This window comes from Perca fluviatilis, chromosome 7, assembly GCF_010015445.1.
Source record: "Perca fluviatilis chromosome 7, GENO_Pfluv_1.0, whole genome shotgun sequence".
Lineage (NCBI taxonomy): Eukaryota > Metazoa > Chordata > Actinopteri > Perciformes > Percidae > Perca > Perca fluviatilis.
Window position 1 is genome coordinate 32,329,437 of NC_053118.1, and position 25,000 is coordinate 32,354,436.

The window sequence follows — 25,000 nt, forward strand, 5'->3', positions numbered from 1 at the left end:
GGCGCCATCTTGGGAAAACGGTCATGATCAGTCGAACAACGAACGCCGTGCTTGAGCTATGTTACCGGACGACTAGCGTTATAGGCTAATTGGCGGTTTGCGCTAAAACTGGTCCCATTCGATTAGCATGAAAACATATCCCAGAGAACAGTCGACTCGCCACTCGTGTGTTATTAACCCCTAGGTTCATTTTACGCCAGAAAAACACTTACTTTTTCAACGTTTTTGACGCCTTTTTTTCACAGTTTTTTGTTTTTGCTTTTTCCAATGTTTTTAAATTGTAAAATCTTTCTTCTACACATTTTCAGCGCTTATTTCTACGTCCCATACTTTCTGATACTGTATAAAACAAAAATTGAATCCGTCAAACTGACGTCTCGTCACAACATTGTCCTCACTCTGAAAGTCTAAAACTGGTTTCTCAGACCCAGACGGAGGTATACACACGTTTCACAGCAAAGATGGAGGGCTCATAAATGATGAATGATGAAAGATGAACACAAAGCAATGGCTCACTCACTTCTCAACAGCAGTTTTACTTTACAGAAAGCCGTTGAGGCAGGATTACAGCAGCCTTGACGCCGTTCACGGAAGACTTTCACTGTCTTGAGTTCTTGTTGTTCTTGTCACACTGAATGTGTCACGTGTGTGTGTGTGTGTGTGTGTGTGTGTGTGTGTTCTGTAGTACCGTGGTCCTCCGGTTGCCTACATCCAGCAGGTGTTGGTGAAGGCGGCGGTGTCTCCGTGGGACAGCAGCCTGGTGACGGTGGACGTGTTCCGGTCGCCGCTGGGCCGAGCCTTCAGCCTGCTGGAGGAGATACGCAACCACGTCCACTCTGACAGGTAAACCCAGACACAGTGGTACAGGGGCATACCAGGTGTTCGTTCTTTTCAATAGAAGGATGTCAACCTTCATCAACACCTTCATACAATTCTGCATGTACCAACGACAGACGAAACTAGGGCTCCAACTTTTATTTACGTAATTTATTAATCTGCTGCTTATCTTCTTGATTAGCAGTTTGAGACTTGACAGTTTGAGATCTTGATTGATTTCACTGTCAGAGCAGAAACTGTCGTATTTATATTCTCTCACCAACTGTCCAAAACCCAAAGATATTCAATCTGTAATATTTAAGGAGAAAAGAGGCAAATACATGTAATTTAGAAGCAGGGTTTATGGCATTTTTTCTTGGAAAAAACGAAACGTTTAAAGAGCCCCTTTTATGCTTTTTTGGTTTGGTGTGTTTTATAGTGTTTTGTGTATGTAATAGATATTTAAAGTACAAGAAAACACATTTCACTCCAAATGGAGCTTTATTTTCTACAGAAGGCACTTTTTCTCAACTGCCTAAAAACGGCTCGTCCACATCCCTGTTTGAAATTCCTCAATTCATGATGTCATTGATTGAGAAAGCCGGCCCAGTTTTTCATCTGTGCTTGCCCATAGGTTCTAACTGAGCATGCACAGCCTGCCCAGTGGCTTGTTTGAATTTAGTTGACCAATCACAACAGAGTGGGGCCAGCTGACCCAATCAGAGCAGACTGGGCTTTTCAGAAAGCGTTTCAGGTGGAGGCACTGCAGCAGTGGGCAGTGTGAGAAACATAATATGTTTTTTGAACATCAAAGCATGTAAACCTAGCCTGGGTAAACCCTGAAGAACTTCCGGCAAATTTGAGATTTGCTCTGCAAGTCAGTCTGGCCAAGAGCCCATTCAAGCCCATTTCCAACTTTTCCAAATCAAGGCACCAATCCCAACCATTGAGGCGGGCTTTACATGATGACGATAGCGCATCGAAGGCAAGCAGCCTTTTGTTTACATTCAACATGACGGCCACCGCTTTGGCAGCAACCCGTTGATGCCGCTGTCGCCGATGCGTCACCCAGATCGTTTGGTCTGATTGGTTGAAGGACTATCCAATTGGCGCCCAGAGGCATTTGAGCGGCGTCCGTTGGTGACGCCCCTTTGGAAATGCGCTGCGAATGAAGCTTGCCCAGACCCTCTCTCAGTTACAGCTGAGAAGGGTCTGGTGTCCACCAGGCTACCATGTAAACCTATTCTAGTAGACCCCAAGAGTACAAATATGATGATGAAATGGAGTATAATAGGGGCTCTTTAATCGACTAACAAAATAGTGTTTAGCAGTTCAAAGTCCAACTATTTTCGCCCCAAACTATTTTCGCCCTTTGGCACGAGAGAAAGAAAGAAAGAAAAACATCTATGACCTTTTAAAAAAGAAAGAACTGTTGACTTCCAGCGAGCCATAGATCTGTTGTCAACTCAAAGGTCGTGCACGTGCTTTTTTGCAGCCCTCTGTTTGTTTGGCAGCTGTACTGCACCAAGCACTGAAATGTGTTTCGCTTGGAAGTTGTACAGTGCAGTTGATTTTGAATGCAGCCTGTTCAAGTCTAGAACATTGCTTATTGTTCAGTTACGTTAATAGATAACTGATAAATTCATGTTATTTTCTGCTCCAATACTAATTACTTGAGGAGTTTTTATTTGTGAGCTCTGTTAAAGGTGCCGTAAGCAATGCTGCGCAAAGATTGTTTGATATTTGAACCCAACTGCCAAACAAATACCCCCTTCAGAATCTCTGCCACCTATGTCTTCTCCTTGTCTCTCCTCTTTCAGCTCTGGGGTTCGCAGTCTGGAGACGCTGTGTCTCCAGGTGACAGACCTGTTTCCGGGCTTACGGCGGATGCAGTCGGTGCTGCCGGAGCACGGCTGCCTGCTCGTTTCTCCCGGCAACTACTGGCAGAACCAGCGGGAGCTGTTCGACTCGGACCCCGACCTCCTCAAGACCATCCAGAAACATGAACCCAAAGGCCTGCACACCTCTGCCACGCTGCGAGGTAGGGCTGAGCGGGGCTCAAAACAGTGTGACGTCGTGTAACGAAAATGGCATAGATGGTTAGATAGTTTTAGAATTGACACAGACGTTTTGAATTGTAAAGTTGAGGTTTAAGTGCTAGCATTTCATACACCTCCCCCAAACCCTCCTGGTGTTCAGTGTACACTTGTTCTAAAGACCGTGGTGACATCTTCAGGCTGAGATGAAGCGTGTTTGTGACCTGTCGAATGTTCCTGTGTACAGACTCTCGCCTTGACCCATGACACGGTTTGATAGAGTGTATCCCGGGGAAATTATCTCAACACAATCCGTCAAAAATGGTGAACCTACTACAACCTGCAACATAGTGTGGTAGTAGGTGGTAAACCTCATCCACTGGTGGACTACCTCTACGATCGACTTGTGAATGTTATAAAAGACCGAAGCGTCCCTATGCCTGCCTCAAAAGAGCTAATAGTAAAGTCATTGTTTTCAAGAGTCTTTGACTCCTGCCACCATTTTGTTCATTTCTAGACAACCCTTTCATTTCCGAAGCCTTCAGTTTAACTTGTGCTGCAACAGGGCTGTGCTCTTCCTGTCTTGTGACATTAGCCAGCCTAGATTACTCCGTTTTTACACTGGTAGAGGCTGCCAGTCTCAGACGTGATGGCGTATCACTGATTGACTGTATGTCAAGCATATTTGGTATAAAAAAAATATCTGTCTAATCCACTTTGTAGTTATTATAGTGGGGGTAGGATTTGTATGGTTGTTTAAAATGCAACGTGAAGGTGCAAAATGAAGGAGTTGAGTTTATTATTTATCAAGCGACTTTGAATAATAATAATAATATAATAATAAATTGAATTTATATAGCGCTTTTCAGAGACTTTTACACTGCTTCCAACAAGGCAGTCTGCCATCATTCAACAGGAGTAATTAAAAAAAAATAAAATTCCTGTTTATAACACAATACTGTGTGTGTGTGTGTGTGTGTGTGTGTGTGTGTGTGTGTGTGTGTGTCTGTGTGTGTGTGTGTGTGTGTGTTATAGACTTGCTGTTTGGCGTCCCTGGGAAGTACACTGGGGTCAGCCACTACAACAGGAAGAAGGTGGTGACCTACACGATGACTTTAGTGCTGTCCCGCTACGATGCAAGGTGAGTCCCATACGCAATAGAAGAGAAAACCAAAAGTCGGGATTTTTGAGGTATTTGTGTAACAAGCGTCAACTGAGACAACTGGCCAGTGTTGTTTAGCCTCTGCACGCTGTATCTCTTTTTTTGACAGGAAAAAAATTCATTTGGTTTGACAAACTCCGAGACGGAGACCACCAATCACCTGCATCATCCTATAATTTCCTTCCAGTGACAGTGTACATAATGAATCAGTTAGTGGGGTGTATCTGCAGTGCTGAGGATGATCTCGATGTCTGTATCCAGGTTCCTGGGCAGCCTGCGGGCGCGTCTGAAGCAGCTCCACCCGTCGGCCAACTGCAGCCTGAGAGACGACCACATGGTTCACGTCCACTTCAAAGAGGAGATCGGCATCGCCGAGCTCATCCCCCTCGTCACCACATACATCATCCTTTTTGCCTACATCTACTTCTCCACACGTCAGTACCACTCCCTACCTGGCTGCTCTGTCCTGTGTGTCTTGTTCCTTCACTTTTTTTTTTTCATTTCTTTTATCCTCGTTCGCACATTTCACAACATTTAATCTTTGAAATGTGCCAAAGATCTTTTGTGTGCACGTGTGTTTGTGTGCTAACGTTGTTCCTGTCTAGTGCATGGGTTAATCCTCACACAGGAAGATTGTACACTGCTGAATGAATGCACCCACCTAACCCTCTGAGACTTTCCTGTACAAACATTAGTTCACAAAACACACACACACACACACACACACACACACACACTGACTCAAAGTACACAAAATAATATTCACACACACACAAGCCAATTAGTTGATTCATGTTTGGCACCAAAGACATTTTTTTTTTTTTTTTCTTCTAACTGTAATGTGCAGCAGTAACTTAGCAGTAAGTGCTTGGAACTGCAGTTTTGAGCTTTTTAAATTCTAGATTTTAAAGACACAGTGAGAACATTATTTCCTTTTATTTTACAGTTTCAAGAATAATTTATTTCATTTTTAATTTAATAAAATATGTTATTTTTTTGCTGACATCGCTATAAAATATACTTACTTTATGTTAATCCGTTTTAAATAACATATATAACTAGATCTTTACAATTTAGGAATTTTCAGAATTAATGTTCAAATGCAAAAACTTTCATAGTTTGAAAAGTAGTCACTTTGGCCAACAAAGAGGCCAAATTAAAGTTTTAAAGGTCTTTGTTTTAAAAGATATTATTACTGAAACAACATTGGATTATAACACCTAAATTCCTCTTTGATTTCTTGTTTCTTGCTCCACTGTGAAGTCAAGAACTCCTTTTTAAAGTGTTTTTTTTTTGTTAATAATGTAAATTGTATTAACTGGCATCTAAAAACTTCAGTTTGGCAACACTTGCATGCCTCCCTTTTATGAAAACTGTGGCACAGAATTGACTCAACTGAACGAATACTGTAAACCTGGGGTGATTGAAGTAATCTCTTCAGCAGATCCCCATCATTTGAGGGATTTGAGTACATCTGACTTCATTGCTGTGTTGTTAAGTAGTTAACAATAGTTAATGTAAAAGTTGTACAGATAGCTATAAGAGTCCTGTCCTCGTCACATCTCATTTTCCTCCCCGCAGGAAAGATTGACATGGTGAAGTCTAAGTGGGGTCTGGCTCTGGCTGCTGTGGTCACAGTCCTCAGCTCTCTGCTCATGTCTGTGGGACTGTGTACGCTGTTTGGACTGACACCCACGCTCAACGGAGGGTAGGAATGCCCACTCTTTTCTACATACTTCATTTTTGAAGAGGTTTTTTTAGTCTCCACCCTTGTTTGTGTTGTTTAGACTAGAATCCAGATCGGGCTGCATTTTTCTGTCCGAGCCCGGCCCGCGTCCCACAGAGCGGTAACCGAGCCCGGCCCGAGCCCGACAGGCATTAAGATATTTATGTCCGAGCCCGACACAGCAAAAATCTAGTTTTTTTCTCATACTAATGACACATGCACATTTGTTTGTGTGGAAAGCCCGCTTTTATTATTATTATTATTATTATTATTATTATAAAAAACTGTAGGAAGGCATTTGGAAATGTCAACAGATAAGTGCATCAGCGCACACGGGGAAACAAGTGCACGTTAACACAGGCGCGCACCTACATAAAGTTTTTAAATAAAAAATGCTCAATGCTTTATTGCGCGGATGTGACCGAGCCCGACCCGAACCCGAACATCATTTCTAAATATCTGTCCGAACCCGGCCTGGCCCGGCTCGGTTCGGGTATCCATCCTCTAGTTTAGACAACAATTTAATGGATTGCCATTAAATTTAGTACAGATGCCCCTGGTGCCCAGAAGATGAATCGTAGTAACTTTGCCGATCCCTTAACTGTTCACCTAAGCACATCATGGGTTCAGATTTTAATACTTAGCTTTGTGACCAAATACCTGCAAAATAATGACATTCCCATCAGCCTCAGCTGTACTTTATTTGTATGCCTCCGCGTCAGCGACAGCCGTGGCCAGAGGCTTCATGTTTACGGGTTTCCATCCGTCTCATTGTTGTGAACGCAATATCTCAGGACCCCCTGGAGGGAATTTCTTCAAATTTGGCACAAACAGCCTCTTGGACTGATTCGATTTTGGATCTCAAATTATTATATTATTATTTAACACCATAACTCAGGAATAGAAGGGGAGATTGCGGCCATTTTTCACATTTGGTCAGATACTGAATGGGTGACACTAATCTTGGGTGCCTACCTTAATGATTGTATAGATCTTCTGTGCTGCTGGGTTGAAGATGTGTGTAAAGCATCCATGTTTCACCAACAACAACAACAAAACACGTGGTAATAATATATATATAATGTTGGTCTGGACAGACATCCTGCTCTGCTGTTGACATTTTAAATGTATTTTGTTAATATTTACTTGCCCCAACAGGCCGTTACAGTTTCATCAGTATCTCTTATCTTATTCACAGGAAGACAAGGACAGGTCCACACGCACATGTACATGCGCACACACTCACACACAAACACATACACACACACACACACACACACACACACACACAGGCTTGTTGACTTCCCACTTTGTCTGTTTCCACATTGATTTGCGTTAATGTTTACAGCAGGTGGGCGACAGAATCTGTGTTTGTGTCGATGACGAAGAAGGTATGGGTCGTGGATGTGGGTGGGACTTCACGAGGGGGCGGCGATATATAGATAGTGATATTAATGGTTGTCCAATCATTTGAGGATTAATAGAAAGCAGACATCGTGGCGTGACAACATCACATTTTTCCAACCACTGACCAAGATCCAGGCAGGTCGGCTGTGGGCTGTGCTTGTACTTTCTCTGTGTTTGCACAAACTCACACATTCAGGTTAACATTACCAAGAAAGGCATGCAAGCTACACATTATGCTTACTCATAGTTGACTTCACATACTGTGGTTGTGAAGGAAGTGTGTGTGTGTTTTATTATCTACTATCTACAGTGTTACTAAGTGTGTCTGATGTAACATTCAGAGCTGTTGACTCCTCTGTGACCCTTACTCCTACAGTAGAAGCTTATCTATATTCTCAAACTAATCTCTCTGTACACTTCAACAGGTCAGAAAATTCCCTGCCATAATAATATAATAATAATAACAATTGGGCGTAGTTATTATTTGCTACTCTGGCAGAAAGAGAACCCTTATTTGTAAAGGTCCCATGGCATGAAAATTTTAACTTTTAACATTAATATGTGTTCCCCCAGCCTCCACCTTGCCCCCCCTTCTCTCCTCCTCAATAGCATTTAAAGCTACAGACACAGGAATGGCACATCCTAAGGAAAGCTCATTGTGGGACTGGCTCTAGTGGCTGCAATTCTGCACCAAGGCTGAATTTTGGGAAATAGACTTCAGATACAGTATTAGGGGACCACTAAGGCCTATATAAAAGCAGCATGTCCTAGGACCTTTAAAATCATTTTAAACATTCAGGTTTGGCCTGTGTCACAAACACTTCTTTTTTAGATCCAGCTGTCACTCTCGCTGTAATGGATAACCTAATGATTTATGTGAGCTTATTGGATCATCTTGATGGCCACACAGCTGCGGCACAACTTCTGGTAAAATAAATGACCACTGAGTCAGTGTGAGTGACGCACAAAATATTGTTGCAAAGTGATTCTTCGCAACCGTTACACGGCTATGGGAACATTTGTCACCAAACTCAGCTTTACCTCTTGCAAACCTTGCTTGGGGTTTCTTGTAATGCTGATGATCCAGGAACTATGGCTTAATATACTTTTGAGTTCAATGTCATTACAGGGTTTCTGCGGGGTCTTAAAAAGTATAAAAAGAAGTATAAAATTTCATGATCAAAATGTTAGGCCTTAAAAAGTCTTGCTAAAGTATTGTGTTGTAGGTCTTAAGCCATTTTAAACCGGTCTTAATTTTCCTACGTCGATGTAACGCAACCTCTAATTCATTGAAATGTTCCCGCAGAACTTTAGAATGTTTTTATTTATTTTTTAACTGCGTGGTGTTGTAGTTCTTTCTGTCGCTAGTGCAAATATAATTCACTGTATTACGACTACAAATAAGACCAACATGCAACTTATATTGCAGCCAATTTAGACACCAGTCCAATGGAGCTTTTTCACAGCAGACATTTTGACTTGTCATAGTAGGAAAAGCACAGCTGAAATTGATAACCTTAACGACGGCTCAGTTCCATCAAGTGTCCCAGTAAGCTATTTCAGTGAGTCAGCATGAACAATACCAGGGCCTCTCCTAAGTAGAATGCAGCCATCATTAATGGTTTTGAATACACCTGTGCTTTTCCTACTATGACATGTCAACATGTCTGCCGTGAAAAAGGTTTATAATGCCAATGAGGAAATCGGAGATTGGTTTCAAACAATGTTTCCGGACTCTTGACATCTGACTTTGATTTTGATCTCCTGATGTAGGTCTTACATTTCTTTCATTATGGTCTTAAAAAGGCTTAAATTTGACTTCGTGAAACCTGTAGAAACAATTTGGAGTTTCAAAACCATGTCTACATGGCAAGAGAAAATGTCATGCTCATGCAAAGTATTTACACTGTATGCAAGCCTACTCTTAGAAGTAAGTCCTGGTTTATTTTATTTTTTTTCATGTGGTCTTCTGCCTGCAGGGAGATCTTTCCTTATCTGGTGGTGGTGATCGGCCTGGAGAACGTCTTAGTCCTCACCAAGTCCGTGGTGTCCACCCCCGTCGACCTCGAGGTCAAACTTCGCATCGCTCAGGGTAAGGGTAGTGTGAGAGTGTGTGTGTTTTTTTTCAGGTATAGCAAGACCAACAACTAGATGCTGATTCATCAGTACATTTAGATTAGATAGACTTTTTTATTGATCCCAAATTGGGAAATATCAGACACACAGCACACATACAGAATATACAAGAAATAATAAGTAGGGGCGTCTGGGTAGCACAACCGGTAAAACGCACGCCCATATATAGAGGTTTACTCCTCGACGCAGCAGCCGTGGGTTTGACTCCGACCTGTCTTCAGCTGTCCTATATAAAGGCCTAAAATGCCCCAAAAATAATATTTAAAAAGAATTAATAAATAGGATAGAATACAAGAACAAATATTCGAAAAATATTGATGGGAAAAAAAAAATACAAAGGACGTATATACAAGTTGGGAATAAAAATGTGCAACTACTTAAATAGTGTGTGTATGTGTGTGTGTGTGTGTATATATATATATATATATATATATATATATATATATATTGTGTGTGTGTATATGTAAAACCTGTTTGCAGTAATTGCACTTAGTGCAGTATTGTGATGTATGTGAGTCTTATCTAACACTCAGTAATGAAGTGTTAGAGAAGTTTTATTGCCTGTGGTAGGAATGATTTATTGTCACAGGCAATCCAACTTTTTTTTTTTTTTTACATTTAGTAAATTCTACTAGTCACTACATAGTTATCCTGTTTAAAGAAAGAAGAAAGAAAGCCCCAAATGTTAAGTATCTTTTGTTTTGTTTCTTAAGTGTTGGGTCTTTTTCTCTCTCCAGGCCTTAGTAATGAGAGCTGGTCTATCATGAAGAACATGGCCACTGAACTGTGCATCATCCTCATTGGGTATTTCACTCTGGTGCCAGCTATCCAGGTAACAGAAATTGTTAATACAGGTTGTATTGTTGCATCAGCACAAAACAAAGTATTGGAAATAGTAGTTAAGACGTGTCATGTACTGAGACAGAATATGTTAAAGGGTAATTTTTTATTTTATTTTTCTTCAACTTGGACCCTATTTTCCTATGTTTTTGTGTCTAAGTGACTACATGTGTCTCTCTCAATACTGGACCAATTTCAAAGATTGTTGTTCAGTCACACACAAAAAAATAGAAAAATAGGGTTCAGGTTGAAAACAAACAAACACGAAATTACCTTTTTAATGCAGTCTTAAAACAATTAAAGGTGCAGTAGGTAAGCCTTTGTCTAGGTGTCTAACTGCGTGTCAATAACTGCTCATGCACACGCATTCATTCTCCCTTGTGGGGGGAGGGGCTTAGGAAACTGTGGCTTTAGCGGAAAGAGGGGAGGGATGGAGAAGTTGTCGATGTTCAAATTTTTTGGCTAAGTCCTGGATCTTCCTAATCCTACCTACAGCACCTTTTTAAGAAAACCTCTAATCCGTTCCACACTAAAGCTTGATTTATGGTTCTGCGGAGGCTCCACGCAGAGTTTTCGCCGAATGCTGCTGTGTTTGTTACAGTGAGAAATGCTTTGGCTGTATGCTGGTCTGACGTCTCCCCTGGTTTCTGTGTGTTGTAGGAGTTCTGTCTGTTTGCTGTGGTGGGGCTGGTGTCTGACTTCTTCCTGCAGATGTTCTTCTTCACCACAGTACTATCTATAGACATCCGACGCATGGAGGTGAGTACTCGCACTTACCCAAACACTCAAAACACTCCGTATGTACCTCCATAAACTCATAATTTTATGTTTCAGACATTGTCCATCATGATTACATTCAAATCGCAGACACTTGCCACCGTTTCTTTAAAAGTAAATAGAAGTAAAACACAGCAGGTTGACAATCTTGACAACTGTTTTGAAAACCTGTGTGTGTGTGTGTGTGTGTGTGTGTGTGTGTGTGTGTGTGTGTGTGTGTGTGTGTGTGTGTGTGTGTGTGTGTGTGTGTGTGTGTGTGTGTGTGTGTGTGTGTGTGTGTGTGTGTGTGTGTGTGTGTGTGTGTGTGTGTGTGTGTTCTTCACAAACCGCAGCACATATCTGTGAATCAACCCCTAATGATCAATGTAAACATGAGACGCATGAACTGGGCCTAACACACACACACACAACCCCTTCCTCACGAGCAGATAATAGACCATACAAGAGGTCAGATGGAAGTCACAGGCCAACATACAGTCACCAGGCCAGCTGACAGTCTTGCCTGGGCCCGGGACGAGATAAGCTTAGATGGGCCCCCCGTGCCCAGATCTCTCCTTTTCCCTTGCTTTTCCTCTCCTCTGCTCTTCCTCTCCTGTTTCCTCTCCTCTTCCTCTCCTGCTCCTCTCCTCTGATCTTCCTCTAATCTGATCTTCCTCTCCTCTCCTCACATCTCTCACTGAAATTAAGTGTGTGATCAGTCTCTGATCCATCCTGCTCAGACTCTCCAACAAAACGGGGCCCCCCCCCCCCCCCCCCCCCCCCCCCCCCCCCCCCCCCCCCCCCCCCCCCCCCCCCCCCCCCCCCCCCCCCCCCCCCCCCCCCCCCCCCCCCCCCCCCCCCCCCCCCCCCCCCCCCCCAACCCCCACCCCCCCCCCCCCCCCCTCTGTTACCGCTGTGGCCTCTCTCTCTTCACCTCTCCTCTCTCTCTGTCTCTCTCTCTCTCTCTCTCTCTCTCTCTCTCTCTCTCTCTCTCTCTCACCGGTAGCCTGACTCTGTCCCTCCGTTCTTGGGGCAGCGGGCCCCCTCCCGCATCACTCTCTCTGTCCCCTGACAGCAGCTGGATCTCTCTCCTCTCTGTCTCATCCTTACTGATGGAGCTACCAAACTCAACTCTTTCTGTAAAGAGAAACGTGTTGTGTCAGGCTTTTATTACGAGCTAATGGACGTTAACATGAGAGCTGGCCTGTTAGCTACGTTACATGGCTCAGACGTGGCGGTAAGCGGCTGTTTCTTACCTTGCTCTACGTTGACAGTTCCAGCTTCACCGTCACCACCTTTTTTTTTTTATATATTTATTTAGAAAATCTCTAAGGCCTCTATTTTCTTCTTCTCTTTTCCTTCCTTTTCTGAGCACCGGACTTGTGCTGACCGGAAATTTTGAGCGTACTGAACTTCAACAACATCAAATTTTGATCAGTGGCCAAACCATATTTGTGTTGGGGGTGGGGGGGTTTCTTGACCACTATTTCAAGGACAATTAGGAAGAAAACAAATAAAAAGCTTTTATGTTCTCAAATATTACATATTTTTTTCCACAAATAGGCCTATTAAAATATTTTTTTTTCAATTATTCCATAATTTAATGAGGGCCCAGTTCTGGGCCCCCCCCTACTCTGGGCCCGGGACAACAGACCCGTTTGTCCCCCCCTATCGGCGGGCGTGCAGTCACCACCACATTGCTGTCCCACATGTGCAGTTCTTACTGTTCCACTCTTGGTTCTTTTTCCTGTCACACACATACTGAAGCCTTTCATTTGTGTTCAGCTCCGTGCCCTGCTAAATGATTATTAGCAACGACAGCATTAACATTTACATACACAAAAAATAAATCTAAAAATAATAATCTTCTTAAAGTAATCCTTAACCCTTTGAAGAATATGTGGTATATGTAAAATATGTGCTGCAACTAACAATTCCTTTCATTATCAATTAATCTGTTGATTTAAATGTATTAATTCTTTAGTCCAGGGGTCTTCAACTTTTAAGACGAGGACCCCTTAACTGAAGAGAGACAGAGCAGGGACCCCCTACTATATATATTGTATAAAATAAAGTTGCATATTAAACTGGGCCTACAATAACGTATAGGGCAGCCTAAAGTCTTTATACATACCTCTTTAGTACATAGAATACTAAGCTATTAAAATAATAATTGTCGGCATGACTTTATAAATCCTGTTTTAATGTTAAACATACATGTGGCACAGTGACTCCTTAGGATGACCTGTATCTGTGGATGGCTACCTTAGTGACTACCTTACCTACTGTATAGGCCAGTAAGCTTTTTTTTTTCTTCACAAAAATAGGCTGATTTATATTTTCCAATAACCTGTTGGATTCATGTTAAGGCATTTTCATTTTTGAAAAAACATTTAAAGGATTAACAAAATAATGTGGTGGCCCCCCTTGCAGTAACTCTGAGGACCCCCTGTTGACGATCTCTGGTTTAGTCTTTAACTCCCAGATGTGTAAACCTTTTCAATCTATGCCCCCAGCTGGCTGATTTGAACCGCCGCCTGCCAGCCGAAGCAGGACTCCCGCCCCCCAAGCCTGGCCCGCTGCGAACACGCGAGGCCCCCCCTCCGCCGCGGCCCTCCCCCCACACAATCACCCTGCAGACGCCGGCCTTCAGGAATCTAAGGCTTCCCAAGAGGTTGCGTGTGGTGTACTTCCTGGCCCGCACACGCCTGGCTCAGCGCATCATCATGGTGAGAAGACGGATTCAAAGCGGGCTGTGAATTTGTACTGTTTTGTGTACAGTCTGCCATCTGTCATTTGTCTTACATTGTTGGCTTCCTGTACTGTTCCTGTGCCTGGGTTTATCGTCTTACGCATTGCATTCTTATTGTATTAATGTCAAAAAGACTTGACAGGAACATTCTGTTACATGTTTGTTTGTTCAGTGACGCATCAGTGCGGCTGCACCCTCAAGCTGACCTTTACATGTGTGCCATTGCTTTAAAATGGATAAATAGATTTACAATTCAAACCACATAAACAGGGACTGGTAGCTTAAGACTACATCCACATTAAGCTAGCTAAATCATTTGAGCTTTAGTTTTGATAAAGTTTTTTTCTGCTGGTTATGGCACACTGTGAGATAGGGCTGCTCGGTTATGGAGAAAATCATAATCACAATTATTTTGATGAATATTTAAATATTTAACATGATTACTCATTAACTTTTGAAATGTTGCACTTATTGAACCTAAAAAACAGTGAAACAGTTGAACAAATCAACAGTGAAAACACCTTCAACCGTGACATTTGCCTTTAGTTGCAAAATGTAACAATGAATCAGTCCTCAATTTAGGTCATCCTGTACGTCTCATCTAGAGCTGGGTGATATGGAGAAAATCAAATATCACGATAATTTTGACCAAATACATCGATGGCGATATTGACGCGTTCACTGTTGGTGCTTTCACAAATATTTACACAATGAGAGTTTTGATAAATAATCACCAATAATACGGATTCCATGGCAAATTATAAAACGGTAAGGAAGTCGAGAAAACTCACTGTAATGCAGCCTTTAAAACCAGGAAAAGACAACATGTGTGTCATATTACGATATCCAAAATGTAAGACGATATCTAGTCTCGTATATCGATGTCGATATATAATATCCATATATTGTCCAGCCCTAGCGATGTGATATGTGAATGTAAACATAAATCTAAAGAATGAGAAAAATCCTGGAGGTGGAGACGTGACCGAACACCAGTGTAATGAAAGCAAAAGTCAAAGCAACTCAAGCAGAAATCTCAGATAACTAGGGCTGTGCTCGATTGAAGAAATTCTTGGTCGACTAACACTCATTCAATTGTATCGACTAATCGATTTATCGACATTTCTGTAAATCTGAGTTTCTCCGCAAAGAGTAATGCAAAAGCACCACTTTAATTCTTGTGTTTACCAGAGATGTGCTTGTACGTTTCTTGGAAATAAGTCATTCAGCATGAAAAAAAAAAGCATAAAACATGACTAATGGACTAAAGAAATATAAGTTGACTAAGACCAAAACGACCGATTAGTCGACTAATCGACTAAGAGGGAGCAGCCCTACAGACAACACAGCTCTAACGGTTTACTATCATTCATTTGCTTCATCTCCAGGTTGGCACGGTGATCTGGATCGGCATCCTCGTCTACACCGACCCAGCTGGCATACGCACCTACCTGGCTGCACAGGTGTCTGAGCAAAGCCCTCTGGGAGATCCCGGAGGAGGCGGTCTGCCCCCTCACCTCGGGGTGGCCCCCGTCTTTCGTGGAGGCGATCCTACCAGTACCCTCGGCATCAACCCCGCACCGGCTCCTACTCCCATACCTGAGAACCAGTCACAGGGCCACCATGGCTCCTCCAGGGTAGGGCCCCTCCCAGAGGCCCCGCCTCCCGCTGTGCCCCAGATCACCTGGGGAGCGGAGGACGAGGAGGGCTGGAGGAGGCTCTCCTTCAGGCACTGGCCATCGCTTTTCAGCTACTACAACATCACTTTAGCTAAGAGGTGAGTGGGCCAGGAGAGTTATTCAGTGTCTCTGTAGTCTGACTTATTAGATATAATATAGGAGGATAGTCTCGCATTGCCAGACTTTCCTCCACAGCGCTGCAGAGGAGGGTCTGGCTAGTCCACACAACATTCCGGGATAGAAGGAAAAGCATGTTCTGGTTTATTGGCATTTCTTTGAATAAATCACAATCGTCATGGGCGGCACTAAGCACCGGATGGAGCAACGGCGCCTCTGCAAAATAGCGTCGGGAAGGAACTTGTTTTGGTGGAACGCGTGTAGGTACAAAAGTTGTTTTAGTCGTGCGACAGAAAACTCAGATTGGACAGATAGTCTAGCTAGCTGTCTGGATTTACCCTGCAGAGATCTGAGGAGCAGGTAACCACAGTCCTCAGAAATCCAACACAAAGAAGTCCAACACAAAGAAAGCGGAAGGTGACGGACATCCGACCAAAAACGGGAGCCATCCGAGAGCACCGGGACAATCACGTAAATGAAACGTTGTTAATCTAGACTAGACTTGGGATAAAGCCTGCCATTGGCTGCCTATTTCAGCCGGCATACTCCTCCCCTTCCGCTATCTCCGCTTTCTATTTTTCAAAGGCACCGTCGCTGCATCCTGGGCTTAGCACCGCCCAAGACGATTGGGATTGGTTGAAAGAAATACAAACAAGCCAGAATGTTTTAGTTTTTTTCCCTATCCCAGAATGTTAACTCATGCAGCCAGACATTTCTTCAGCGCTGACACCGTGCTGTGGAGATTAGGTCTGGCAATGGGTTGATAGTGTTAGTAAAAAAACTATTCAGAATTTGTATTTTACCCACTAAAAAGGACCAACTTTGCCTCAGAAATGGCTTTACTTTAATGATTGAGCAGTCGTCCTACAGTCACTGCATAAGCTCATTCACCAATTATGAAAACTTTGGTTAGAATATCAGACTTCATCAACCCGTTAAAATGCCATTTTATCAACAACAACTAAAAGATTTACATTATAGGATTTTATTTAAATAAATGGAAAGAAAATTCTAAAACTGGACAAACACCCTACTGCTCTTCCTTGTATTCTGGGATTTGCTAATCATCTTTATCACGCCTGCAGCTTGTCCAGTATGTGGCTGCTAGATTATTGACTGGTACCAGAAGGAGGGATCATATCTCCCAGATATTAGCTTCTCTTTACCAGACAAATGTAGAATCAAATATAGAATCAATTTTAAGGTAATGTTACTTGTTTTTTTTATTACACGGATTGGCCCCTTCATATATTGCTGATCTACTTACCCTACATCACTCCTCCAGGAACCTAACATTGTCTCATCAGTTCCTTTTAGCTATTCCACAGTCTCGGATGAAAACAAAGGGTGATCGTTGTGGCTCCGAGACTCTGGAACATACTTCCTATTCATATTAGGTCCTCCTCTACTGCCGAGATCTTTAAGTCTCGTCTTAAAACACATTTTTATTCTTTAGCGTATGATTTAGTTTAGGGACATTTGTATAGAAGTGTGATGTTTGTATCATGTTCACTGTGTCTATATTTGTATTCTCTTCCTTTGTTTTTATAACATAATATAACTTTGTACAGCACTTTGTTCAGCCTAGGTTGGTTTTAAATGTGCTCTATAAATAAATTAAATTGACTTGACTATGACATACTAGCATTTTCCTACTGGCTGGACCTGTCCTTATGTCCCTATGTAAAAGTGCATTGGCCGGTTTTGGATTTCGATTCTGAAGAGCCCATCAGGTTTTGTAATATCGTCTTTATTACTGGGCGTTGTGTTTCAGGTACATCAGCATCCTGCCCGTCATTCCCGTCACCGTTCACCTGAGCCCCCAAGAGGCCATTGAGACGCGTCACCCTCAGGACACAAAACACCCCCCACCATCTATTCCCAAGGTTGCTGTAGATATACAGACAGACCTCACGCTCTACAAGTTAGTATACAGACACACACACACACACACACACACACACACACACACACACACACACACACACACACACACACACAGAGACTAGTGTACGCAGGGGCCACAGCAGTGAAAGGTCCTTGGACTTGGGTCTTTCCAGCAGGGTGTCATTGAACTGATTGCACAGTGGACATTGAAACCGTTAAGTCCCTTCTGCTGAAGTCTTTATCCGAAGGTAGAGCGGTAAAGTAGAATAGATTCCAAGATAGGGCTGCTCAATTAATCGCAATTTCATCAAAATCGCAACATGGACTAGTGCAATATCAAAATCGCACAGGGGCACAATATTTGTTAAAGGCAAAATACTTATTAATTGTTAAGTATTGTGCTGCTGCAGAGACGTCCCGGCCTAGAAATTGTATCCTACGGACAAAAAATAAAAAATAAAATCTTCTTTTGGTACAGATATACAAAATATCGTGCATCATATCGTGATCGCAATATCGGTCAAAGTAATCGCAATTAGATATTTTCTTCCCATCATGCAGCCCTATTCCAAGGTGGTCTGGAGACAAAGCCAAGGAGAGCTCTCCCAGTCTAGGGCTGTACCCACAAAGGCTCTCAGCTAATGTTAGGTCATGGCCGCGACCGTCGCACTGAGGAAGGCGACCGCTCCGTTCGCGGCTTGTTTAGGTGACCCTGAGACGCAGAGAAGGCCGGTGTGATAAAGGTGAACATGCTGTTAAAAGCAGAGCAGGTTGCAACACAGACAGACAATGTTTTCTAATCACTAGAAAAGATCTTGGCATGCCACGAAAGAACAAAAACATACTGATCTCAACGGTTCCACCCCTATATTGCATACTGAATAACAAAAACTAAAAAACACCGCTCAATATGAATATTTCAAGTCGACTGTGGGGGTCAGTCGGATAATTTGAGTCATCGACTTTCTAGGGGTAGCCCTATCGCACTTATATGTAACACAGGCAGGGAATAATGACAAATCAGATTTTTGTTTGTTTTTGATTAGCAATTTTAGCATTTAGAACATCCGTGTGATACGGACACATTTTGATCATCGAAGTTGTACTAAAAGTTAAAGAATTAGATCCAGAACAAAACCTTGTGAAAACCTTCTGCATTGGGTGTTTTATAGGTTAACATATTTGGGATTACATTATTAAGTATACACTTAATAATGTGCTTCTAGAAGATTCCAATAAAGTACGAGCTGTATCTTTGTCTTAGGGTTGCGTTAAGAACATTGTGTCAAGTGTCAGTAGACTGATCTTATATGAGGCAAAAATGGAGACAAAGAAACGGAACAAAGACGAGGGAGGCTTGTTATCCCCCGCCTTCTGCATGTATTGTCTCTCCCTGACCGGACCAGCCTGGCCGACTGGTTGCTTTAAAGGCACCTGTGATCTGAGAAGCAACAGTGGAGTGGAAAAGGGTTAATCCTGTATAGTTTCTGATGGATTACGCATTCCTTTTTTTCTAACGCCTACGTTTTACATCATCAAAGACAAAAAAATAACCGACATCATGCATCATTCAACATCATTTTTGTTGTTATTGCAGTTTAGGCATTTAGGTGTTGGCTAGCTACTTTTCCTTCTCCATTTAAAAGCTGTAAGCCAAGAAGTTGTTCAGTCTCATTTGACTTCTTTTGGTCATCTCAGAGTGTGTTGAGGGCTGAGATTTACCAGTTTGTCTCCGAGCTCTGTTTCCAGTGACAGCTCTTTGAGTCACTGTTTTGATAGTAGTTATGTCTGACTAATGCTGTGCGTCTGCAGTACTCGCGTGCTGCATTGCATTACTTTGACAGCTGGCAACCGAGAGCTGTCATCACAAGTCTTTTCCGTTGATAGGTTAGAAAATGTAGTTATTATAAACGTCCTTGTTTTTTTTATGTCGCCTCCATTTCAGGAACCACTGAAATGGCAGACTGATCTCATTAAATGGCGTATGTATGACACGCTAATTCGTATGCCGTTTTTGCGTGTTATCAAGACGCATAATCCCGTTTATCAACGCCGTTTGGCCGCCATTGACCTACATTATGTGTGAATTTTCGCCGTAGCGAATAGTGTAAAGGGACAGTAAAACACAGGACTTTCAGCCAGGAGAGCTGGATCGTGTCCCACGTGTGGCATTTTTCAGCCGATTTTTTTTTTTTTTTCTTTTAAGCCTTCCCCAATGTTTCTTTCCTAAACCCAACCATTTATATTTTTTCGGTTTTTGTGTTACTAAAGCCTTTCCCAATGTTCTTTTCCTAAACCCAACCTTTTGGCAACGCCACATGGTGTGTATGTTTACATCTGTGGATTGCTCAAAATGCGTACAGATAACACGCCATTTGGCTTTTGGAAAGTGGCGTGTATGTTTGCGCAAAGTCATGACGCCATGTTGGAAATAGAGTACATTCTTCGCAAAAAGGGGCCAAATAAGACAAGTACCAGCTGGCACACCATCTCCAACATCAGAGTGTGGAGTTCAGTTTTCACTGTGCTGTGTTGTGTAAGGCAAAGTGTTGCTGCTGAGTGGAAGGCTGAGCTCCTCGTTTCATCTTTGTACAGTAGATACAAAGGCTATCAGCTAATGTTAGGTCACGGTCGTGGCCTTCACAGTGAGGGAGAAGTGGCAGCTGAGTTTACGGCTCGTTGAGATGACCCTGAGACGGAGAGAAGGCCGGAGTAATAAACATGCTGTTACAGTAGGAGCGGTTTGCAACACAGACGCATTTTCTAATCGCATGAAAAAATCTTTGCATGCTCAAAAAACATGAACAACAATGGACCATTGATATGATAGAGGATTGTGCGTAGTGCTGCTCGAAGAAATGGCTGATAATTGTATTACAATGAATCATGGTATTTGCTTTTTGGAATCTCTTACAGAAGGATTAAAGGTTGACCGGTTACCAGCGCCTTTTACATGAGCTGTTTGTGAGTCTATTAACTTATATTCAAAAACCCCAGTTAATTTGTAATTTGGCAGTGTGAGCCCAAATACAAAAGGATGAAAGTAAGACTAAACTAAGATTTTTAATTCTAGGTGTATGGTCCATCACCCATAAGGATAAAAAAAGGATTAAAAAAAATGATTTTTTTTATCATCTTGATGGGGTTTAAGATGCTGAAAATGTCATCACAACATCTCTGGTTTGAGCCTGCCCACGTAATCTAGTATCTCTCGTTTCCTGTGCTCTCTCTCGTAGGTCTTCTCTTTAATAGTGGAATAAAACACTGACACAACATTCTTCACACTTCCAAATGCAGTATGTACTTGTAGCTTTGCGTTAAAAGCAGAGTTTGAGTTTTACAGAGCAGCAGACAGGGGTTTTAAGGACTGGTATTTCAGGCAGAGTAGGTCACACTACTTTGGCAGATTTCATCAGCACAGTTATGCCACATTCCACAGCAGATAGTAGAAGATGAAGAAATACTATGCCATACTCTGCCAGGTGGAAAGTTCAGCACATTGTTTATTAAATAGGAAAGTGTATTGAAGGATTGCCCCTTTCAATTCATTGTTTTGTTTATATGACCGGGACAGTGCTCATTAATCAACAGCATAGTAACTGTAAATGAGCCAGAGTTAGCTCAGCAGGCTAATTTTAATCTGTTGTTCCTGGCCAGTATTAAAATGACAACCTAAAAAACCCTTTGGATGAACCATCATGTTTTCAAGGGGTCCAACATACAACAAACTAAATCACATACATACATACATACATACATACATACATACATACATACATACATACATACATACATACATACATACATACATACATACATACATACATACATGCATACCCACACTTCGTTCCCTTGAACCCACAGCTTCTGCACAAAGTAAAAAAATAAATGCCATGAAAAATAAAATTAGTAGTAATACAATGATACACAAAATGTAAATTATAACAAATCTATTGACATGTGGATAAAAAAGATGAGACTTATCAAGTTGTTAAAAACGAGAAAGAGCCAACAGCTTTGGTGAGGATCTGAACATGTTTAGGTTTAATCTTTAAAATAATAATATATATAATCATGTAGATGCTGCAGAAAAAAAAAGTCTTTATTTGACTCCCTTTTGTCCCTCCTTCTATTCAGGGTGGCAGCTCTGGGCCTGGCGGCGGGCGTCCTGCTGGTTCTTCTTCTCTTCTGTCTCTACCGGGTTCTCTGCCCGCGAAATTACGGCCAGAACGGCGTCACTCATGGGCGCAGGCGCCGAGGGGACCTGCCCTGCGACGATTACGGCTACTCGCCACCCGTCAGCGAGATCTCACCACTGCTGCTGAGGGGCCACAGTATGGTGAGAGTTGACTCAGATAAAGAGTACACACACACACACACACACACACACACACACATATACACACACACACACACACACACACACACACACACACACACACACACACACACACACACACACACACACACCTAGATGACTGTAAAAAAAAAAGAAAAAAGTATTGGATTGGTCAAGATGGTTTGCGTACAGTGATAATTCAACTCATTGTTCAGGAAGGCATTTTAACCATTTGGGATGTTAAGGATATGTTTTTATAATAGCCATAGACATACAGCAGGACAAAGCCAAAAAAGAAAAAGCCAAAATGCCTCTTCAGGGGGGTGGGGGAGATATGAAGAGGAGGCAAAGATACTGTGTGAGCTGATGGTACTTCTTGGAGTCATAGCTCTTATCACACAGACATTAAACGCATATTGATATCATTAAGTGTGACTTATACTCCCGTGGATATCATTATTTGTGATGTCCATCATGATTAAACTTCCATAAATCCACTTAGAAATCATAGAAAAGAAGACGCTTCAGTAGTACTAGTAGGCGCAGTAGTTTCCTCAGTATTGAAATAAACCAATTTGCCAAAAAGTAAACAAACATAGACTCAAAACAGAATGCTAGTACTAGTGTATGTAGTTATGACGTCGTTACGTTTCCTTGTGGAACACTCATTGTACTTGTGGGCATTTCACCTCAAGAGTCCGATTACCGAACAACAACAGGACACTTGCTACCCAAAAAATACAAACCATGGCAATTAAAGTGCTCATATTATGCTTTTTGGCTTTTTCCCTTTCCTTTATTGTGTTATATATCTTTTTTGTACATGTTATAGGTTTACAAAGTGAAAAAGCCCAAAGTCCACCCCAAAGGGACTTACCATCTCCAACAGAAACGCTGTTCACAAACTGCTCCAAACAGCTCTATTGTAGTCCAGCCTTTACTTCAGAGACAAACGTGGTCACTTTGTAACACACGTTATAATGCTCGCCTAGCTGCTAGCGTGGCACTCTCTCATACTCTGCTTCTGACTGGCTAGTAGTCCTTACCTAGCTACTGCACATGTGCGACTCCCAACAAAGATGGAACAGAAGTGAGATGTCTCACTCTGTAGCTAAAACAGAAAGCTCAACACACAGGGTGAAAAGAGGAGCTGCAGCAATGTGCAGTACAACAAAAAATATGGTGTTTTTTGAAAATTAAGTCTTGTAAACCTATTCTGGTACAACCTCAAAATACAATTATGCTGCACTTTAAAACCCATGTGTTCAGTTGGTGTATGCTCTGTCTTTCCGTCTTGCAGGACATTGAGTGTTTGGCCAGTGACGGGATGCTGCTGGCTAGCTGTTGCCTGGCAGGACAGATTCGGGTCTGGGACGCCCAGACTGGTGACTGTTTGACCGTCATCCCAAACCACAGGTGAGAATGTCACAATAAAGTTTTTTTTTGTTGGTTTTTGAAAGTGATTTTAATTGCTTTCTTCTGGTCACACTTGTTCCGTATGGTATCGCAACACCTCACTTCTTGTTTCATTGTTTTTATAGAATTCAATTTTTCAAAAGCAAATATGTACAGTAAAAATCATACTCACAATCACAGCACAACCGATACTGGATTTTTTAGGATTTTTAATGTCTGTTTGTTTTAAAAACTAATGGCAGTATATTGAGCAGTATATTTGGCCAATTGTTTTTACATAAACCCATAAAATAAACAAATATTTTGATAACAATTGTGACCAAAATGTCCGCAGGACATTTGACAGTTAATAAATAAAACTTGTCAGTGCTCTCTTGTGGTCAAACTATGTGATTGTGACACGTTTTGTTTTAAATTATTTCTGTAATGTATTGTCGGCTGACGTGTATGCTTATAACTATACACATCTTAGCATCCACGGAGAATATTAGGCAGACCGATTATCCCTCTCAATAGCTCTCCGTATAATTTGTTGGTGCCTTGCAGCTAAGTAACTGTACTCGGTTTCCTCCTCAGGCTCAGACGGAGCAGCAGCAGTGGCTGCTGGGAGCAGCGGGACGGCTGGGACAGCGTGAGCGGAGCCGCCGAGACCGAGTGTTTAGGCTCCGAAGCTCACGGCTCCTCCATCAGCGGTGACGGCCTATCGGAGGGAGAGGGCTACCCGCTGAGACGCCGCACTGCTCCCAGCCGGCCGACGCTATTCACCGACCAGCCCGATCTTACCCCGCTCATTGATACCAACTTCGCCGACCAGCCCACCTCCCACCTCTGCACCCCGCCCAGGGAGGGCTTTGACTTTGGAGGTCTGGTGGAGCGCGCCTACATGGAGCACGAGCCCCCGTCGCCCTCCGCCTACCCGTCTCCTTCCTCAGCCTCCTCCTCGCCGCCGTCAGGAGCTCAGCTCCAGAGAAGACCCAGCTTAGGGGATTCAGCCGCCTTCTTAACCCAAGATAGAGCCTCCGCAGCGGGGACGCAGGCGACGGCAGACTGGGAAAGCTCTGTCTGGGCCATGGAGCTGAGAGGAAATCTAATAGCTGCTGGGAGGAGCAGCGGTAAACTGGAGGTGGGTAAAAATCGATCATATATATTCACCTTATGACTTTTCTGTTTGTTTTTGTAAAGAAAAAAAGATTCTATTTTTTCAGGTCATGTTGATGACCAGATTTACTATACATTATTGTAAAATTAATGTACACTTTAAACTTTGTCAGTTGTGGGATGCAGTGGAAGGGTCGTTACGCTGCATTAACGAAGACGGAGTCTCTGGGATCACAGCCCTAGCCTTCCTCAACAACAGGTGATACACACACACACATGGACTACACAGTGCTTCCTCTGGAATGAGACCGATTGTTGTTTTTTGTGCCACATCCATATTGACGTGGAGCATGAATTTGTTTTTTAATCCCAGTTAATTACCGACATGAAAGACTAAGACTAGGACATGAACTAAGTTCATACTAGTTTGTGTCAGGGGTAATATTTTAGTATCTGTTAATCCCCTATCCTTTTCACAAAGGGTTGTACTTGCTGTGTTTGCACACTTTTGCACTATTGCTGCATACTAAAGGCCATTTAACACAGAGTTTGTGTGAAATGTTTCTTCTAGACAACATAAACAATGTATGGTGTATCAGCCAACTTGTTGCGTCAAAATGAATTTCAAACTAAATACGGTTCAAACTTGACAGTTACTGTATGAAGGTAAATATGGTGCAAAATGTGAGAGCTTTTAGAATACGATGTGAGAACTCACAGAACAAAAAATCTGAACTACAATTTGCACTTTTTGCACACAAAATATTCACACACATGATCTGAATTTAAAGTCATAACGTTATAACGTTAGCCAGTAGCTGCTTAAATACGGT

General features: G+C 42.4%; 1 protein-coding gene across 2 annotated transcripts in view; it reads left to right on the forward strand.

Annotated features, from left to right (window-relative positions):
- LOC120562270 (SREBF chaperone) overlaps nt 1-25,000 on the forward strand; it is a 59,166-nt gene that overhangs the window by 14,415 nt on the left and 19,751 nt on the right. For both annotated transcript variants that reach the window (XM_039805906.1, XM_039805905.1), the window contains exons 4-18: nt 686-843; nt 2,637-2,857; nt 3,888-3,993; nt 4,276-4,448; nt 5,596-5,722; nt 9,127-9,239; nt 10,021-10,115; nt 10,784-10,882; nt 13,396-13,608; nt 15,020-15,408; nt 17,202-17,351; nt 21,452-21,653; nt 22,954-23,069; nt 23,646-24,192; nt 24,341-24,426. In XM_039805906.1, coding sequence (XP_039661840.1) covers nt 686-843; nt 2,637-2,857; nt 3,888-3,993; nt 4,276-4,448; nt 5,596-5,722; nt 9,127-9,239; nt 10,021-10,115; nt 10,784-10,882; nt 13,396-13,608; nt 15,020-15,408; nt 17,202-17,351; nt 21,452-21,653; nt 22,954-23,069; nt 23,646-24,192; nt 24,341-24,426 — 2,795 coding nt within the window. The remainder of the gene's footprint in view (nt 1-685; nt 844-2,636; nt 2,858-3,887; nt 3,994-4,275; nt 4,449-5,595; nt 5,723-9,126; nt 9,240-10,020; nt 10,116-10,783; nt 10,883-13,395; nt 13,609-15,019; nt 15,409-17,201; nt 17,352-21,451; nt 21,654-22,953; nt 23,070-23,645; nt 24,193-24,340; nt 24,427-25,000) is intronic.